The 19,001-nt window shown below is 41.7% G+C and overlaps 1 protein-coding gene and 1 long non-coding RNA gene across 2 annotated transcripts; one reads left to right on the top strand and one right to left on the bottom strand.

Moving 5' to 3' along the window:
• Positions 1-378: 378 nt before the first annotated feature.
• On the bottom strand, positions 379-18,438 carry LOC136945578 (inactive dipeptidyl peptidase 10). Its single transcript, XM_067239482.1, has 25 exons — positions 18,400-18,438; positions 13,523-13,637; positions 13,052-13,147; positions 12,821-12,915; positions 12,122-12,193; positions 8,508-8,560; positions 7,857-7,932; positions 7,214-7,334; positions 6,874-7,028; positions 6,689-6,786; positions 6,444-6,567; positions 6,082-6,123; positions 5,868-5,972; positions 4,714-4,805; positions 3,886-3,933; positions 3,114-3,232; positions 2,972-3,019; positions 2,522-2,620; positions 1,997-2,063; positions 1,611-1,805; positions 1,469-1,523; positions 1,280-1,379; positions 1,117-1,175; positions 875-947; positions 379-786 (listed from the first exon to the last, which is right to left on the bottom strand). Exons 1-25 carry the CDS (start codon positions 18,436-18,438, stop codon positions 569-571), a joined length of 2,364 nt encoding a protein of 787 aa, XP_067095583.1. The 3' UTR covers positions 379-568.
• LOC136945579 (uncharacterized) lies at positions 1,808-3,059 on the top strand. Its single transcript, XR_010876838.1, has 3 exons — positions 1,808-1,858; positions 1,991-2,081; positions 2,516-3,059. It is a non-coding gene; the product is annotated as an uncharacterized lncRNA (long non-coding RNA).
• Positions 18,439-19,001: the final 563 nt, after the last annotated feature.

The following is a 19,001-nucleotide window of genomic DNA, read 5'->3' as shown; positions in this document are numbered from 1 at the left end:
ATCCAAAGGATTTGAAGAAAATGTGCTTTTGTTTTAATGAGGAGTTTGGCAAGTTGAATTGCATCCATAAAGACTTGCCAAAGACACATACAGTTACCATAGAATCATTCAAGATGCATGAAACCAAACTGTCAGTTTGGAAGCATTTCAGAAAGGACATGGTATTATTTGTTTAATTTAATGCAATGAACCAGCACGTTCAGTGATCAGTTGTTGGGTAAATCTGAAAGGAAACAAAACAGGAGGAATGCATTGTAAACCACTCCACATCATGCAGCCATTGTAATGACATGCATGTTTCATTACTTGTGAACTTTAAGTCAAGTCAGGAGCAAGTTACCTATCCCAGATACTGACTTAGTGATCAGTAGAGTCAAGGGACAAGGTAAATCAATTCAAACAAGTTGGAGAGGATATAGTATATTCCCAAAGTTGTTGAGACATCCGTTTATCCATTGTGATTGGTCCACACTCCTGTGCTCTTGTGTGTCGTAGGTCAGGCCCAAGGCAATGCATAAGATAGTATTTCTCCCAGGTCCACCTCTCCAGAGGAACAGGAAGTCCCTACTCAGTCCTCCTCATCCTCTGGTTCCTCCACAGGTGCCTGCAGGAGGCTATGCCTAAGACATGTTTGGAGGTAGTGCACCAGTGTCCGCTGAAAGTGCTGGATGCTGCGTTGCTCCCACAGGGTGTGCCCCCCATCTGGGTACAGCTGCAAGGAGTAGTTGGCCTCTACCTTCACCAGACGGCTCAGGAGCTCAGCACTGTGCTGGAAGTGTACCCTGGCTTTGAAATCACAAACAAACACATGCACATAGATGACGTTTGCAGGAACAATTTCATCTATTTTTTTCTAACCATCTGTGATATTTACCATCTGCAGTTCCATGCAGTATGAGAAAGTTCTCCTCCTTCAGCTTGGTGACCTCCTCCAGCACAGAAGCCATCTAAAGAAATGAAAGAGACAAATAACCTTCTATTGCTCTTAACATGTCAGTATCTTCATACAGCAATAGTTTCACTTCTTTCAAATAATATTGTATATATTATAGCTTGTATTCAAAATTATAGTTAATTAATTAAGAGAAGAGCACTGTTGATATGAAAGATACTCACTAAGTAAGTGTGCTCATCTTTTACAGGGAGTCCCAGATACCTCTCTGAGAAGGCAGCACCTAAAACATGTGAAATCGCTTTAATCTTTAAGTAGTGTACCATATGTATGAGTTTTTTATTCACTTGTAAAACATGGTAGGAACAAGGCAAAGTCCAGACTCACTGTATAGTTTGAAGTCTGTTATAGGAGCTGCAGCCGCTGCACATCGAAATAACTTCTCAGTTGCAGCTAGCATCTTGAGGGTTACATAACCACCAAAAGCCTAGAGACAGAGAGAACTTTGTATTTTGTACTTTGTATCCACCTTGTATAGATTGAGATAGAACAGAACCGTCAATTCCAGATAGTAACCTTGCCATAAAGGGCCATACGTCGATCATCAATGTAGGGGAGTTGCATCAACCACCTACGATTGAAGTAGAAAATGAGTACATCAATGAAACAGATATTGCCCATATAATTTATTGACTGTATTATATTACAAGACACTTACTCTACAACTCCAAGCTGATCTTTGACTCTCAGTGAGCCAAGCTTGCGTGGGTCATTTGCAGGGGCCTTCTGTCCCCGTCCATCACCACTCCTGCCATCCACCCAAGCTAAGGCCACGTCATGAGAGCTGAGCAGGACCTCAGGCCAGCCCAGGGCAAACTCCTCTGTCACTGACTGACTTCCTGGAACTCCATTCCTGCAGAGCAAGATAGACATGAACACTAATTTGGAGCTTGAAAAATGGTAGAGGTCAGAAACTTTTTTTTGTATGTTTGTCATACGTAAAATAATGTAACAGCATGTAACAGGTAACAATAACTTGAACAATGCTAAATATTTTTTAAGTAACTATCACAAATAACTGCTGTCTATGCATTACAGACTTACACAATGATGAGGAGCGGGTGGAGGTTGGCTTCAAACCCCTGAGGCAAGGACAATTTCAGGTGGAGGTCTGATGAAAACAAACATGGTACACCAAGTCCACTGTTGCAGACTTCATCAGTATTCCCCCTTACACCACCAGTAGATTAGCTCTCCTGGGCCTCGTGTGTCATTCTAATGACGCAAACATTGAAAACACAGACATGCATGCACACACACACTCCTAACACACACATTCCTAACACACACACTCCAAAACACTTACACAATCACATTGACTGATTTTCCCCACTCCCCTAGAGATGGTGTTATTCCGGTTTATCCTTCCATTGAGACCTAATCAACAAATTGAAACCCTTTACTCGGTAATTGTAATTGGTGCTCTGCTATGTTTAGCTTGATCTTTACCAGCCTCTTGTTAGATACAGCACAGTAGACTGGACTATCAGATAATTTAAATTACTTGCTTGATGTTGATCTTTAAAACTCAGTCTGCTGTGTGTGTTTGGATGTGTTCCACAGGTATACCATGGTTATCTGCTGAGAGGGTCTTGAACAGGGTCTCGGAGAGTCTCTTTCCCTGTAGTGCTTCAGAGAGAGGTGCATTATCCTCCATAACAATGTAACCTATCGAAAGAAAGAACTATTGTTTTCAAATATGCCTATACAATCGAGAATGCAGCTGCAAATTCTCTGCAAACAGACAATTCCACCCCAAAAATGAAATTTGGACACATAATAATTTCAATATTGATATTCATGTGGATTATTTCCCCTTAACTTTATTTGAAGTCTGAAATGTGAAGAATCTTAGAAGGTGTGGAGAATCTTAGAGGGTTTTTGAGCCATAGGAGGTTTTTAAAATGTGTGTATACTGCCCTCTACAGGCTTCTGTGCAGTGCTTTATAATGGAGCTGGGAGAGCAGGTTTGGCTTAATGAATTGAAGTAAAAATGTACAATATGGTGAAAAAACTCACTGGAAGGGTCCTTTGTACTGTGAACGGTAACTTTAGGGATCCCAGGGCCTAAGTGTATATGGTTAAATAAAGACATTTGTTTTCAAATTAGTTTGATTATACTGAGCACTGATGATCCAGTGATTGTGTTCCAAGCACTTACCAAGGCAATCGAGTGTGAAATATGTCCGATTGGGGCTGAACTCGGCTTTAAAAAAGCTGCATCCATCTAATAAATTGCAGGTGAGACACTGGCGTTGGAAAACCCCCTCCAGGTCCGCACTAGAATTTTTTTTGTAGATTATCAAAAAATTAGATAACAAACTATTCTTCTTTACACTGTCCTTTTAAAGAAAAGAACCAAAACACAGTATGTTCACAATCCAGTTTACCCTCTTTCCAGATTATTTTGACCAAGCCCAAAGCAGTGTTATAAAGAAACTACATGAAATATATAAGATAAATGTGTGAGGGTCTGAGAACGTTAATCACAGGTTGTGGATCAGTCTCAACATCGACACTCGTGCTGTAGCCCAGCACCTTCCCATCCACTCAGCTTGCTGCTTCTCTGATAAATGTGTTAGCTGGGCAGTCTGCCTGCAGTGCACTGGAGAGGAAGCTCTTCATCTGCTACATAATAGCCCCTGAGCTCACTTGTCTAAACACCTACCTTCTTTATAATGGTAGCAAATTATACAGCCCTTATTCCCTTGAATTCCCAGCAGTACTATATGGAATTGGGCTGCTACCAACCTAATTAATATCTTTATATTTACTGAACATCTCTGGAAATAGTAATCTAGGTAAACTGAGATGCAGTTCGTTCTCCACAAAAAAAGTTAATATATAGAAAATACAAAGCAGATTAGTATAACCAGGCAGTCACAGAATTAGTACATTATGTTTGAGGATGTTTTAGAGAGGTCCAACCTTACCTGTACAGATGTCTGCTCTGTCTGGATTCTTCTGTGCTTAGAAAATATCTGCATTGAGAGATGATTAATCATGTCATTAATTTACCCATCAAGGACATACAATAAAACATCACTGAGATTTTTTAAAACAATACCTTTTAATACTTCACCCAGCTATTGTATCACAGTAGCACAGTAGAACATGCAATGTGCCGCTGTTGAAGGTGAATTATGGTATTAAATATAGAGTATGATTTAACACTGAAATGCAGCATCTATCCAGCCAAATGTGTGACCACAGTGTGAGTGGTTTGCTTGGAGGAAAACAGAACAGCCACCACATGGGCTTTGGGACTGCAACCATCTGGTTTCACCTGCAGCTCTTCCTCCCAGAATCCTCTGTGCTGCCTCTGGATTCCTCAGTCTGTTTGAGTGTATGGAGTTTTTCCTCCCAAGTCTGATAGTGAAGGCATAAATACTGCTCAGTTCAGGATGAGTCTAATCCTGCACAAAGCTCAGATCTAATTCCATCCTCTGAAGTCTAAACTCAGACATTAAGATATTTTTTTTTAGGTAGAGTTCTCTGCCTTCCTAACTCTGATGAATGATCTGAATCTGATCATAGTTTTTATCCTTCACTGGGCATCAGGAGGACATTTCTCTGCTAATCCGTCAGTAATCAGTTGTCACCTTAATACATGCTGAGCCAATATCAAGCTGCAGTTTTTTTATGATATCTCTAGTCTCTCTCCTAGCTCTTGCATGTCTGTGTGAGATGCTGTGACATCCAGTGGTAGAGCCGGAGGGGGGTTCTATGAGGCATCACACTTAGCTGTGCTTCTCACTTACATCTTCCCTGCCTCCTCATCCAGGGCACACAGCAAAGTGACATCCCAGTTCCCAGATGTCAGAAACCGCGGAGGGCCTGACGGCCCCGTAGGCTGTGTCACAGGTAGGGAAAGAGAAGAGGAGAAAAATGGCAGAAACAGGCTGATATTTTGAAACTGAGAAAGATATACCCCTATGACTAATTGATTAGAATACCCTCACGCAATGCTATTTATTTAAGCATTTCTTAATAGCTCAGAAGCTTGGTATTGACAAATTATGCTCACTAACATTTTTACAAATTCCCCACGGAAATTGAATCCCTTTGGGAGAAAATAGCCTCTACCTCAAAAATGCCAATACCTCATTTGTATGTGTCTGTGGAGCCTTCAAAATAACAGTCGATTGCGCAATATGGTTGACAGAATCAGTGTTCTTTGTGCGCCAATCCTTGGAATCAGATAAAGCACTCCAATGTGTTCATGCTTCAGTTTTTGTGTTTCAGTAATACTAATTAGGGATTTAGCTATTATATATGATAGTTCTAAGTACCACCTTTCATTAGAGATAACAAATATGAAAAATAATACCTTTTTATCCTGAGTATTTGACCTTGGTTACAAAGGGTCATTTTGGAGTCTCCAAAAGGCCCTTTTAGAAAATGCCTGGATGTACTCTTATAAAAACATGTGTCAAATATGAATATATTGTGGTATTATGTTTGACTTTTGATTTGAATTGGGTAAGGCTTCAACCTGTGGTCCAATTTAGTCTTCCAGCTAATACCTACCACCTCTAGGCCTCTTCAGGCCTCTGTTTTCAAAACAAAATCTAGGTGGAAATAGAAATTTTCACTTTCCTTGTGTTCAAGCTTCTATTACTCAACACTAGTAGGACTGACAGGGGTCCTGACAACAGGGGACATAACTTCAGAGTGTCAGCTTTCAAAAGAGATCATTTACATGCATGTACTCCAAATGGTTCAAGAACAGCTTCCAATTTACTTTGGGTATGCTGTTTAGGCGTTTTTAGGCACATTTAACAGGAGTCTTAAGAGGTTTTAAGTTATCTGCTGTTCAGTTCTGTAATCTCTGTTTTGTGCCACCCTGTGGAAAAGTAAACAGGCATGTTATCAGTAAACTGTTCAGCAGGACAATACTGGGGTTCCAACTGACCTGGACAGGGAAGCTGGCAATGTGTCGGAACTCTCCACGAGCCCCCTGTTTGGCTGGCAGTGTCAGGAAAAACAAGGAGCCGTCTGCTGAGAACAATGGCACCTCCTATTGAATCAGTTTGAAGGTTAGGGTGAACCGAATCCAGCAAATATCAGTGTCAGTGATTGTTTTTCTAATGAATATCAATACATTTTAAATTGATTACTATTGCTACCTGTCGTTGGTTTTGCATCAAGTCCATGACCATCTTGTATTTCTGGGAATTTAAGATCATATAGATAAGGAAATATGTTACAACAATGCAGCCAGAAAGTAAATGCTCCTCACTCCACGAGGGATGTGTGAAGGTAGCAAAACAGAAAACACATACTGCAGTGCATCATTGAAAATTCCACACACACAGAAATATGACCATAAAAATGGGAGGCGGGGGGGATTGGGAGCTTAAGAGAATCAATGCCAACTCGACCAGACTTTATATTAAATGTAAAAAAGAAAAGAAAAAAGATTACTTAAAGAGTGTTGCACAGCATTGTAAATCCACCACACTAATGTGAATGACCTTTGATACCTTACCTCTAAGCAAGCCCCTGTGGTAGCCTCGCACACACAGAGCACTGATTGGTTCTGGGAGCGATTCAACCAACGAACCGCTAGCCGGGTGCTGCTGGTCCAAGTCACCATGGAGATGTAGCTGTCTCTATGAGGGATGTTGTTGGAGAGAGGACAGTGACAGCGAAACAGAAAGAGCTACCACATTTTTATATGAACTTCATGAGATTTTTTTTCCTGCTTGAGAGGTTGGTTTGGGGTCCTAGTACCTGGCATTGAGGTTGTCTGGAGGGATCATCTCCAGAGTATGAGCTGGACCATATAGATTCACTACAAACAGACTGACTGCAGGAATACTGGAACCAGCCTGCCCGGAGAAAGAAATGTATCATAAAAGGGGGAAGAGATAACATGAAATATTCAATAAGTCAAATTCTGAAATAGTAATTTCTACCTTAGGGTAAGGATAGAGAACATTGGAGGGGTAGAGGCTGCCTAAGAAGTGTGGTATATCCATTAAGGGAGTAGCAGAGTTATTGATGGTGAGGTATGCCAATCGGGCCCCATCAGCAGACCACCAGTGGCTAGGATAGGACAGAAGTATCTCCTCTGTTGACAGTTTAATGAGAAGAGCAGGACAGTCAAGAAGAAAATTGCAGATTGTGAATCAAATCTGAAATATTATGCATAGCTAAGGCCCATTCTCAAGTTGCAACACAGTTCTCAAGTAATTCAACCAACATACAGTGGTGTGACAGGTAGACAGGACTTAGAGGAGGCGCTGCATCATTTACCCTCGTAGGTCCAGTCAGAGATTCCATTGACCACCTGCTCCTCCTGGCCTGTGGCTGTTAGCCGCAGAGCCCTGCTGGTCACGTCTGGCTGGTAGTAGATATCTCCCTCAAACACATAGGCCTGGCAGCAGCACAGTGACAGACTTAATCCGTTATCAAAGACAGATACAGGGCTCAGTGCTGGCTGGCTGAATCAAACATCAGGCTCGGTCCAAGATTGAATGCATCATCAGCCAATTGGCGAGAGCCAATATATCTTTGCTTGGCAGATACACTGTTGTAGATGAACACAGACATTGCACCAAAAACAAATGACTCAATCTGAACAAAACTATAATAAATGATGAGCAAAGGAATGAGTACCCATCACTGCCATTATATTTTGTCAATATATATTTTATTAGAAATATTATTATTATATATTTTCAAGTCTCTCTAAAAAGGCAAATTATTATGGATGTAATTGGTTAAAATAATTATTTAAGGACACAGTTTATTATTGTAATAACAGATAGTTATGAATGAATGTGTGTCTGTGTGTGTGTGTGAGAGGGAAAGAGAGGCAGAGAAAGAGAGACGAAAAGACAGACAAAAAGATAGACAGAGAAAGAAGGAGAGAGAGAGGGAGAAAGAGGAGTCTTACCAGCTGGTTCCCCTGAGGACCCCAGGCTGCATACTGTAGCACAGCCCTGCCACCCAGGTTAAGCTCAGTGAGATCTCTGGACACACACACACACATCCTCTGTTAGCCTCTTTAAAACCATTATTGGATAGAGCTCTGAGATCCGTCCATGCCTATTGTCAAGCTTGTTCTTTAAAAAAAAGGTACGATGCGAATTGCAAAACCAAACAGAGACTCAGGTCGGATCATGCAATGACATAACACTGTAAAAGCGTTAAAAACTGATCTTCCTTCAAACAGGCACACATATTTCTTCAGTGCATATCCAGGAAGGTCAAAAGGGCAGATCCTTCTAAAGTCCCTTCAGAGGCATCTGTCCTCCTTAAATACTCCAGGTCCAAACTTTTATCCAGAGACACTAAAGAGCCTCTGACTGATCGGCAGGCAGGCAGGAATTCCTGTCTGTGATCCATGTACTCTAACCCTGACACAGGTTTATCACTGGCCACGGGGAGAGAAATGTCATCGGAGATGATGGACGTTGGACAGAGAAATGAAGTTCAGATGCGAGGGGACACACTTGGAGGAACTTGAGCAGTCCAGGGTCTCCTTGCATTGGCAGTGCACATGCCCAGTAGCAGCCCATGCATCGGCATTCCTGGCTCTACCTACCCAGTAGCAACAGTGTAGATAGCATAGGAGGCTGTGAAGGACTGAGAGAACACCTGCAGGAGGTAGAGGACATGATGGGCACCAGGATGCCACAGTTACATAGAAAACACATTTATTGCCAGGCACGCACACACACAAACATCTATTGAACACACACAGGATAAAAAAACACAGAATAACCCCATTGTTTTGATGGCTAAATAAACCAATAGGCCATCGTTTGGAAAGGGAAGGTAATGCAGTGGTCTTAATAGGGCAAGAAACCAGGCCAGCATGTTCATCTGTGAGACTGCATCACCACATACAGGGCGTCAGATGGGATTATGAAACTAAACCTGATGTCCTTGTCCCTCTATGGTAAAAGAGACGACTTTGCATCACGTAAATGATGTCATATATGGAAGAGGATGGGAACTAAGTAAGACATCTCATTAAAATAAGAGCTATGATAGTCAATCACATTAGAGAGATATGAAGTGGCAATGTTTCTCTGACACAGTTATTAGATATAAGACCATCAAAAGATCCAGTGCAAATGTGCGTGTTTGTTACTTGGAGATGGAGCCAAAAAATACCTATGGGATTTTACAAAAGCAAGCATACTAAATCCTGCTATTCATATCTAAATCCAGCAGGTACCTTTGACACACTACCCTCAACAAGCAAGTCCCCAAAACATCAAATGTCACATCTTCCATGCAGCATACTTAACAGTGTCATAGTACTATCCCCGTGTTGTTATGGATATATAGGAGAATGCTTGAAAGGGAGAGGTTTATGATTGGCAAACAAAAGGAATTAAGGCAAGGACATAAAAGAAAGAACTGATTTGGGATTTGGTCTGAGTCTCATCACAGCCAGATATTGGTTCTGAAATATAAAGCTGGCCACAGGGACAGCCATACAAGTTACTGCTCAAGTTGCTACAATAGCAACAGGACACATTAAAATGTCAAGAGAACATTGGCCCGGGGAGATAAGGGATGGGGAGCAGAGTCACACGGATTCAAAGGTAAGTGGCTGTTTAACAGGCAACAGAAAAAAATTAGTGGATGTGTTTACTTACTGCTTGGCCAGCAGAGGCTGTTGTGCCATCAGCACTCTGGTTAATTAGCTCTTTAGAATTGACCAACAAAGCCAAGAATCTGGTTCATCTTTTTTGTTTGGGAAGCAGAGGTTGAGGGAAAGAGAAAGCATAACGTGTGTGTGGATGTGTGTTTTTTAAAGAGAGAGAGTGAAGGGAAGGAATGGAGAATATATTCTAATGTGGCCCCAAGTACGTAGGCCATAAATCCTTCCCCCCTGTTCCGCCAAAATGTTTTGCTCGTCTCCACATTAGTACCGCAACCCCCCCCACACACACAGCCACCCTCCACACCAAATGAAGAGCCACACTGTAAACCAACTGGAGTGTGTGCTCACAGGGAGAAGGCGACAATGGGACTGTAATGAGATTACACCACCTCTTGTGTGAGGACAGATATTGGAAGGTCTTGTGTGCGTGTGCTGTAGTACACACACTATGGAGATCATAGAGTTCTCTCTCTGGTGCCTCAATGTGCTACCCTTGATACCAGTCACCAATTGGCTGTTGCTGCAGGAGAAGACCCAACTCTGTTTGCATTTTCCTTGCCCTCTAAAATTGCACAGTCTTGGTTACCTGTCTGGCTGCCTTTTCTCATTTCCTCCCCATCATCAATATTCTTCGTACCCCTTCACACCACCCTGGTTTCTTTCACAGGCATACACATGTACACATACACGTGTGATTCTTTGACGTTCTGCAGAATGTATCAGCCCTTTGCCGCAGGAGCTGTGAGGTCTATATCCACCCTCACCCCGTCACTTTTAACTATACCCCTCTAACCCTTTTTAAAATCCATTTATTTTTTGCCCAAGGGGCACAAATCTCCCCAAAGCCCCAACAGCTAATACCAAATCCAGAGGAGAAGCCTTTCATCAACACCCAGTCCACCTTTCTTTCCCTAGCAGCCCTCTCCTGTTAGCAGATCCCCATTCTTTTACACCCTTTCTGATTGATTTCGATTGGACAGGGGGATCTAAAGGTGAATAGTGCATATCACATATATTTCTGCCATTCTTAGATGCACACCGCTTCTTTACCCAATAAGGATGGGTGCCTGCTTCAAACAGCTTTAGTCAGCAGAAAACCTCCAGAGATAGAATAGGTATAAAGTAAAGGAGAGAGAGGCATGGAAAGTGTTAGACCAAAGAAAGCAGAACAGAAAAGAAGGATGAAATATATCCCTCCTGTAAACCCATCACACACACAGGCACACATTCAAATACATTTGCACATGTGACATGCCTGACTGGGCAAGAGAACATACGGTACACACTTGTTCATACTGGGAGATTACAGATGGGCAGATAGAATGATACAATAGGGAAATCGTTTATGCTAAATTAGAGAATAAAATTCAAATCTGGACAAGAGCTGAAATCTTTATTGAGCTGCATTCCGATATGATACTGCACATGTATGATCAATCACTAAATTATACATTGAAAGAGCATGGCCTTTTCTATGTGAAATGAACACACCAGTCTCTGCAGCAACTATACTGGTCAACATGGTAATAAATGGCATGTACGTTTACATAGACAATGACCAAGATTTGCCGTGAAGATGACAGTGATCAGTCAAAAAAATACTGAGGGAGAAAGAGAGAACTGAGAGAAAGAGCTGGAAAGGATAGTAAAAAGAAAGAGATAAATAACTGTATGTGATGGGATTATTTATAAAACAAAAATGTAATAACAGCTAATGTTTTCTTAATTGTTAATTCCTCCCTGCTCCATTACTTGTTGATCATACCTCTTGCTTGACCTTTGGGGAAATATCCAGCTATTTATGAAATGGATGGGTGTTTACAGAGACAGGGCTGACGGGGGGATAACAAAGGGCTGTAAATGTTGTTTGGTTTTTGATTTCCAACACTCTATATGCGATTGCCTCTAACCACCTGCGATTCAGCATTTTACTCTCGTAAGCCTCTCATTAAAATTCCCCACAAACCATCAGGCAGATTTCTTTACAGCAGTGCCAACTTTACCACCCCATCTCTCTCAACAGCCCCCCCCCCTCCCACCACCAACTGATCTACATCAAACTGATCAGTCTCCCTCTACCATCCTCCTCTTAAACCCCTTCCCCCATCAGCCAGTTTAATTCCCTATACATTTTTCCCAGTGATTTGCTTGTGTCTGTATTACAGCGTGCTGAGCTACGGACTGCTGCAGCAGCAGAATCCTCCCTCCCCCTTCTCCCCCTCTTTCTCTGCTGTTTCATAAAGGGGATATCTCCACTTTCCCTTTTTCGACTGACTGTTCAGCACTGGATTCACATCCATGTAGCTGCTGTATTACAGCTACAAGTGTGACAAAGAACTGTATTTGGTTGCTGAAAGAACCTGATATTTTAATGGATTGTCTTATGATAATGACTAGAATTCCATTATGTGCTGCATGACAGTGTGCCTTATATTAAACGAGGGGATTGAATGAGGAGCTAAATTCTCTTTGGGGGATGTTTTACACTTGCTTTCTTTCAAATGTAATCAGTAAAAGACTGCTTCTGAGGCTAAACTCACCGGTCTGATGTTGTAGGACAGCATGACAAATCTCTTGTCTGCAGACACCTGGAACTTAGTAGACGTCAGGTCCTGTTGGAAACATCAAAATCCATACTTATCAGCAAGTCTCTCTGATCTCCATTCAGCCATAACCTTACAGCCATCCTCTAATGAACAAGCTTAGTGAAGCTTCGAAACTGAGATAGATCTCTCTAGGAACAACTGTAGCTGGTTTACTGCATCAAGCACAAAATGTCGAAAACTGTTCTTGGCTTTTGTCTGTGTACAGGATTAACTAAGCTGAGGAGATGACACATCGAATGACAATTCAGTGGAACTACAGAACAGAAACATCTCCCTCTCCTGACAACAGTAGCCAGTTTGGTTCCTAGGCAATGACCCATATAAGTCTGTCACTGTCGTGCCGAGGCGGTGTTCAAAGTGATACCCTTGCTTGAAAAATCTCTTTGAAGCAATAAGTTGAGGGGCTCAAACCGGGAAACCAAATAGGACAAAAACGGGTTTAAATTGTCACACAGCCTCAACATCCAGGTGTCTATTTGTCTTGATGGAAAGATGTTTAACAAACGTTCTACATTCTCTCTCAATACGCAGGCACATCTCTATTGACCCATCCATTTGTCCAGCTGTCCAGGTTCAAGAGCCAATCAATATTGAGATTGGTCTCTTCCCCCTGGAGGCAGATGTCTCTCTCACCAGGGAGCTGTTGTCCAGCAGGGTGGATGTAAGGTTGCTGTCGAGGCTGTATGACATGACATGTCCCTCTCTGGTGAGCACAGTGACCTCATTATCTGAAAAGAACAAGAGAAGGAACATTCTTTTTTCTTCTCACCAGTGGCTTAAGGTTGTTAACTTGCTAAATGCTTCTGTGACAGCATGGTCAGCTGAGGTTATCTAGGTAGCTGCAGGAAAAGGGGGCTGTCTTACCATTTAACCAGGCCACACTGGGGTCATGAACTTTGAACTTTTCACTCTCAAGATCATCCATGGTAAGGCGAGATTGGAGTAACAGTTGTGACTCATCTTTAAAATGAGAGAAAGAGAGGGAGAGGTTTAAAATAGGCACTACTTGTGCCATACCATTTCCAGCGAAAACACTATAATTGTAACAGGAAACATTTTCCAATAAAAGACAGGCATAACACAGCTACTTAGCATAGTCCTTAACATAAAGCACAGAGTGTGCCTGTGAAAGTGGGCACATTTGTCATTCTTAGTTTGTTTAGTCATTTTTCAAACGTCCCTGTTTATATGTTTGTCTGATAAAAATCCATGTGTGTTCGGTCACACTCGTCCTCCCACACACCCTATCTTTCTTCCTTCTTTCTCTTCCTCATTCTCTTTTTCTCATCTACCTATTTTCATTCGTACCCTCTCCCATTCTATCCATTCTCTTACCGGGGGAGAGGATGATGACTGATAGAATGACCAGTGACATAACAGACAGAATCACCACCATTGCGATTCCAATGCCTTTCCAATTCCGTGGAGGACCACTTGAACTACCCAAATCCTGCAGGAAAAAGTACACACACACAAAGACACACACATACACACACAAAAAAAACACACACAAACAACACTCTGCAATGAGTGTTGGCACAGCTTGGGGAGCAAACATTAGTGCTGCTTCATTTCCACCATCTCACAGTTGGGGACTTCTCCTTGACATGCGTATAAGTACAATGAGCTTCTGGGGGGAAAGAGCAGCCCCCACAATGACAGAAATCCTAGTCATTTAAAGTCAGTCTCCTTAAAACTCAGCGAAAGACTGTGTGCCAGTGAAACATTTGAAGTTAATTGAAGGCTGAAATAATTTAGTGATGCCATAATTTCCCCATTTCATCGCCTCATTTCACCTGTTAGAACTCTAATGGGGCATGTGGGTGGGGGAGGTATGGTATGGGATCATGAAATATGGAAACAATGACACTTGAAACATAAACAGTCATCTTACTGAAAGAAAAACTATGTTGAAATCCATAGCAAAAAGGTGCTATACTCCCTGCACTACGATTTGCATATATTGCGCTCAACTGACATTGAGGCAATACAAAATCTGCATTTATGACTGATAAGAATTAAACATACACTAAGTTTAAGATAATACAATCCCATGCATGACCACTGTTACTAGACAGAGAGAGAGAGTAAGAGGAGTAGCTCTATCTTTGCAGCCTACATTGTCTCCTCAGGCAGGCACAGGGCCACAGCTATCAGTCACAATTAAACACAATTTCAGACCATTCCAGGGCTACCCCCCGCTCCTATCTAATGAGAGGCTGTGGCTTGGTGCTAGGGGTGGAGTATGAGAGCTCAATCACAGAGCAGACATAGGGCTCAGCCTCCATCATGGCCACCTCTCTGCCGGTCGTGTCCTGAGAGCTTCAGACGTCCCCAACACCTTCCTCCAGGCCTTGTACAGGGCGGGAGGGTAGGGGAAGGGGGGGGGGGTTGTATGGCAATGCATCCATCCGGTTGACTGGTTGACAGATTACCATTCCTCCGCTCTCCCTGTGTGTCACCAGCTGTCTCTGAGTAAGTGCAATAAGCCACTGTTGCAGACACATACATACTTCTAATGTACTTATCCACAAGCCTTCACAAGCTACAGCCCTCATTATTAATATAAATACCATGGAAATAGACCTATTATCAAAATAAAAAAATAAAAAGATACCGATATAGATCTTTCAGATGTGTTTCAGCGTGTGATTTTTTTTATAACACTCAGTACACCTTTCCTCCCTATCTGAGAGAAATCACCTGCATTCTAAGGCAGTGTCTCCCTCCGCTCATCAAGGAAAAGGAGAGATAGATCCCATATCTTGATGGGTTGCCAGCATGGGCACCCGCCAAGGTCTCATCTTTAATAGATTGCCCTGGCTCCAGCTTTATAACACGTTCAAATTAAAGCCCTACTGCTGGGCCAGCAGGGAGACACACAAAGTGATGTTTCTACCCTCCTGCGAAGGCCAGAGCTGGTATCCCAGTAAACAAGGCTCTTCTCATCTTCTGTCTCTTTTATCCCTTTCTACTTTATCAGATTCCTTCTTTGCTCTCAGTTCCTCAGTATACAGTGGGCTTACACCATTCAATTTGATAGGTTTATGTGAGATATTGGGATTGTGGATAGTATACACACAGCTAATAACAGTGCTTTCTGATGTGTGCTCCACTATTACTGTGTGCATCTGTGCTGAAACATCCCCCACCATCACAGCCTAATGGGATGCACCATCACTCCATCAATACCCCTGAGAACAGAAATTAGACAACACTTCTAATTAAGGTCATACTCTTGTAAGACAGACAGGGTGAATCCTGTGTTAGGGGAAGAAAATAGATAGAGGAACAAAATCCCCAGTGTGAATACAGAATCATAGCTGAGTGGTGAGTGTGCATGTACCTAGTAGTGCATGGTCCTTATGGTATGAACTGCAGGCATTGGCAGTCAGTTAAAAGATTGGCTGTGGGACAGACCATATCTATCTCATTTGATGGACATCACAATGTCTCAGTGCAGACTTTCTGCTGAGCCAGATCAAAACCGAGGCATACATATTCCTGTGTGAACCATCCATCCATGCTACTCAGGTCCAGAAGAGCTTACGGTGAGGCATTGATGAAGCTGTCAGTCAAATAAAAAGGCGGCTTTGCACCACGAAATTGAGCTTTTGACGTATGGATAACTGTCTCTTGGGGAAAGCCCTTTGTGAGAGACCTCTACAAACATTAGTTGAGTTGCATTAGAGGAAACAGAGCTACTACCATTGCCAAAACAGCGAGGGGAATTTCACTCCAAATGGGAGGATCGATGCAAGGTGCAGTAGAACAAGGTCCAGTGGGAAACAATTAATACAAGGATTGCAGACTGTAATGGGGGCTTTTGGTTAAAAAGGCCACTAGAGAGTCTGTCCCTGCAAAGTACATTGTGACACGTCGTGAGGAATAACAGCATACCTTTTGACAGCAAGTCCTGAATATGATAATTTCAACCAGAAGGTTGGCTAACTGTAACTATAAATTTAAATTAAACACATAATCAAAGGAACCTCGTTGCACTGACTGAGCATGGAGGAATAAGGGCATAACACCAGATGCAGTTACTCACTTGGTAGCCTGTGCACCACAGCTGCAGTACAGCAGTAGGGGGAGATTCCAAGGAGCATCACCATTCATGAACAAGACTCAAGGGATGTCCTTAACTCTATCCTCTATAGTTGAGGTGGGGGAATACTGCAATAAATCATTCTGCAGGCAGTTAAGCAACTGTTGAAGGATACTGTCACTGATCTGCACAGCTTCTCCTCAATCAAAATCAACAAAGGGTCTACTATTTAACAATTTCCCTGTTAAGCAAAATGTTGTCAAAGAAGACATAACATATTGGCAAAATAAACTTTTTCAATGTATCTTGTTGGATATAATTTCAATTCATTGTAAATATCAGGCGACAAATAATGAGTGATATCTCTGGATGAAATATACATACTTGGCAATATAATGTATTTCCTTCCTCAAACGTGTGCAATTTTCACTTGGTTTTGCGTCATCGGGATTCTGGCATGGATCCACAGTTATTGAATGTATCACTGTGCTTAGATTAATGTTTAGATTATACCATACACAAAATAGGCATATGCATGACATATTTCACATGCCTTTTCTTTTTCTCATCCCCTTATTTACTATATTGCTCTAACCAGAATAATAATCGCTCTTGCCTTCCCTTGTCATTCCCATCTGAACAAGGTAGGAGAGATTAGATCATGTGTAAGATGAAGTGGGGTGACAGTTCGCCCTCCAGACAAACGACACACAATGCAGCACTGGTCTCAGTCCCATAAAAAACCTACAGCTTTAGCCTACCCTGCTGCAAGGCAGCCCCACTGTCTTCTTCCTTTCATGCATCCCACCAAACATTACTGCATAAAAGGGCTTTAGCCTTTGCCACACAGCCTCAGCCCAACCTATATCCTTCTCCTCAGAGCCCATGCCTGGGAAAAAGGCTTGTTGATGCCATTGACATGTGTGTGGTAGAGGTTGTGTGTGAACAAGCTAACAGCACACAATAATTCCTACAAGATTTCTAAAACACTATACCCAAGTTGCAAAGAAATTGTGTTTTGCTTAGCTGTACATTGATTAGGATTGGGCAGTAACACAGTGCAACAATTTCCTAAGAAAAGATTATGGCTACACTGCATGGTGTTTTGTGGCATACTGGCCTTGCTAAACTAAAAAAGGCTAACTCCAAATTGCCACCTCATGCTTTGCCATTTTTTATTCCATAAATTTCAGAAGTTACATTCCATACAGTTGGACCATAAATATATGTGTTTGTTTAAGAAAATACATGTAGCTAATGTAGACTATTTCAATAATGTTAAATATGTGCCATAAGCACCCTGCATTGATTCAAAGATTATTGCTGTTATCCTGACAGAAATTTATATTTTGGGGATTTTACATCCCATGTACACCTGACAACTAAGCAGTGCTTAAACCATCAATGTCAGACTGTTTTCTAAAACGTTTGTAGAAAAAAGAAAATAGCGGAATGGAAAAAAAAGGATTAACCCTAAGTATTGTATTATTTATGATCAAGAGCTTTTGAAAATGGTTGTCAGTTAAGAAGATTCCCAAACAGCTTATTTAAGTTTAAAGAATGCTAAGACCCCAGCATTCCATAGAATGCTATTCTGTTTCAAATCAGACTACACGATACATTACTGGGATCATAAATATAAAATATTTTCATATCGTCATATAGTGACAAACTGTGCTGTATTGTTTATTATTCCATTATAAAGTTTTAACAACATCCTTTAACGACTCAAGTCTGAAATTACTTCTTGGTGAAACTGTGTTATTAAATAATAGCCTAACATTTGCTTTAAGAAGGCAACCGAACCTGCAGAAAAGTGAAACTGAACAAAACTCATTAAGATAAAGACAGCCACCATCAAAAGGGATAGATCGTGTGGTATGGATGCTGGACCAGCACTGCAGTGAAAGAAGTCAGTCTGGCTCAAGAGAAGAGGTGATTCGGTTGATTGAAAAAGTATGAATGAAAGCTTAATATGTAAATCCATGAAGTAGTCTACGAATCGATTGTCACATTACGCCGATTTGACGAAGAATCGCTGACTTCGTACAGAATTAAGTAGCTAATACACAGACACACACACACACACACACCTGCTAGACATGCCATACACGTTAAATGAATTGCCACAAAATAAAGGCATAATAACTGAAACAAACAATACCAGGTCAGTGGTCATGTTCTGTTGAGTGGTGGCAATCATCTTTGTGGGCTTCAACAATAGTCTGCTGGAATGGGAAAAAAAACGTAGATCGCGCTTTGCCGCTTACTTGCTCTGCATGCTATCGCGCTGTTCTCAAGTTGATCAAGAAATCTCTCCCCCCTCTCTCTCTCTCTCTCTCTCTCTCTCTCTCTCTCTCTCTCTCTCTCTCTCTCTCTCTCTCTCTCTCTCTCTCTCTCTCTCTCTCTCTCTCTCTCTCTCTCTCTCTCTCTCTCTCTCTCTGTGTGTGTCTCTCGACACCCCCCTCTTTGTCTGTCTGTCTGTCTGTCTTTTTATGTGGTTTACCATCATGCTCGGTCAATAGCTTACTGCTTTCCGATCAATAACCGATTACCTCAGATTAAATCAAGACAGGGTGTAGAAAGCCAAAACATCTGGCTCAGCAATTCTGTCTATCCAATTACATTATCACATGGTAACATCATTGATACAATAACTGTACACATTTTAATAATACCATATATGACCATAACCCTGTAGCACATAACTACAACCACTATTATTTAGAGCCGTCATTATCCTTACTGTGTGTGCATTATTATTAT

The sequence above is a fragment of the Osmerus mordax genome, chromosome 7, assembly GCF_038355195.1.
Source record: "Osmerus mordax isolate fOsmMor3 chromosome 7, fOsmMor3.pri, whole genome shotgun sequence".
Lineage (NCBI taxonomy): Eukaryota > Metazoa > Chordata > Actinopteri > Osmeriformes > Osmeridae > Osmerus > Osmerus mordax.
Note: the sequence above shows the minus strand (reverse complement) of the source record. Positions and strands in the feature narration are given on the sequence as shown.

Coding starts and splice junctions, on each gene's coding strand:
- LOC136945578 (XM_067239482.1), bottom strand. CDS start 18,438: ATGATTGCCACCACTCAACAGAACATGACCACTGACCTG. Junction 13,638..18,399: donor AGAACATGACCACTGACCTG/GTATTGTTTGTT, acceptor TTTTTCCTGCAG/GATTTGGGTAGTTCAAGTGG. Junction 6,124..6,443: donor CCACAGGGGCTTGCTTAGAG/GTAAGGTATCAA, acceptor TTAAATTCCCAG/AAATACAAGATGGTCATGGA.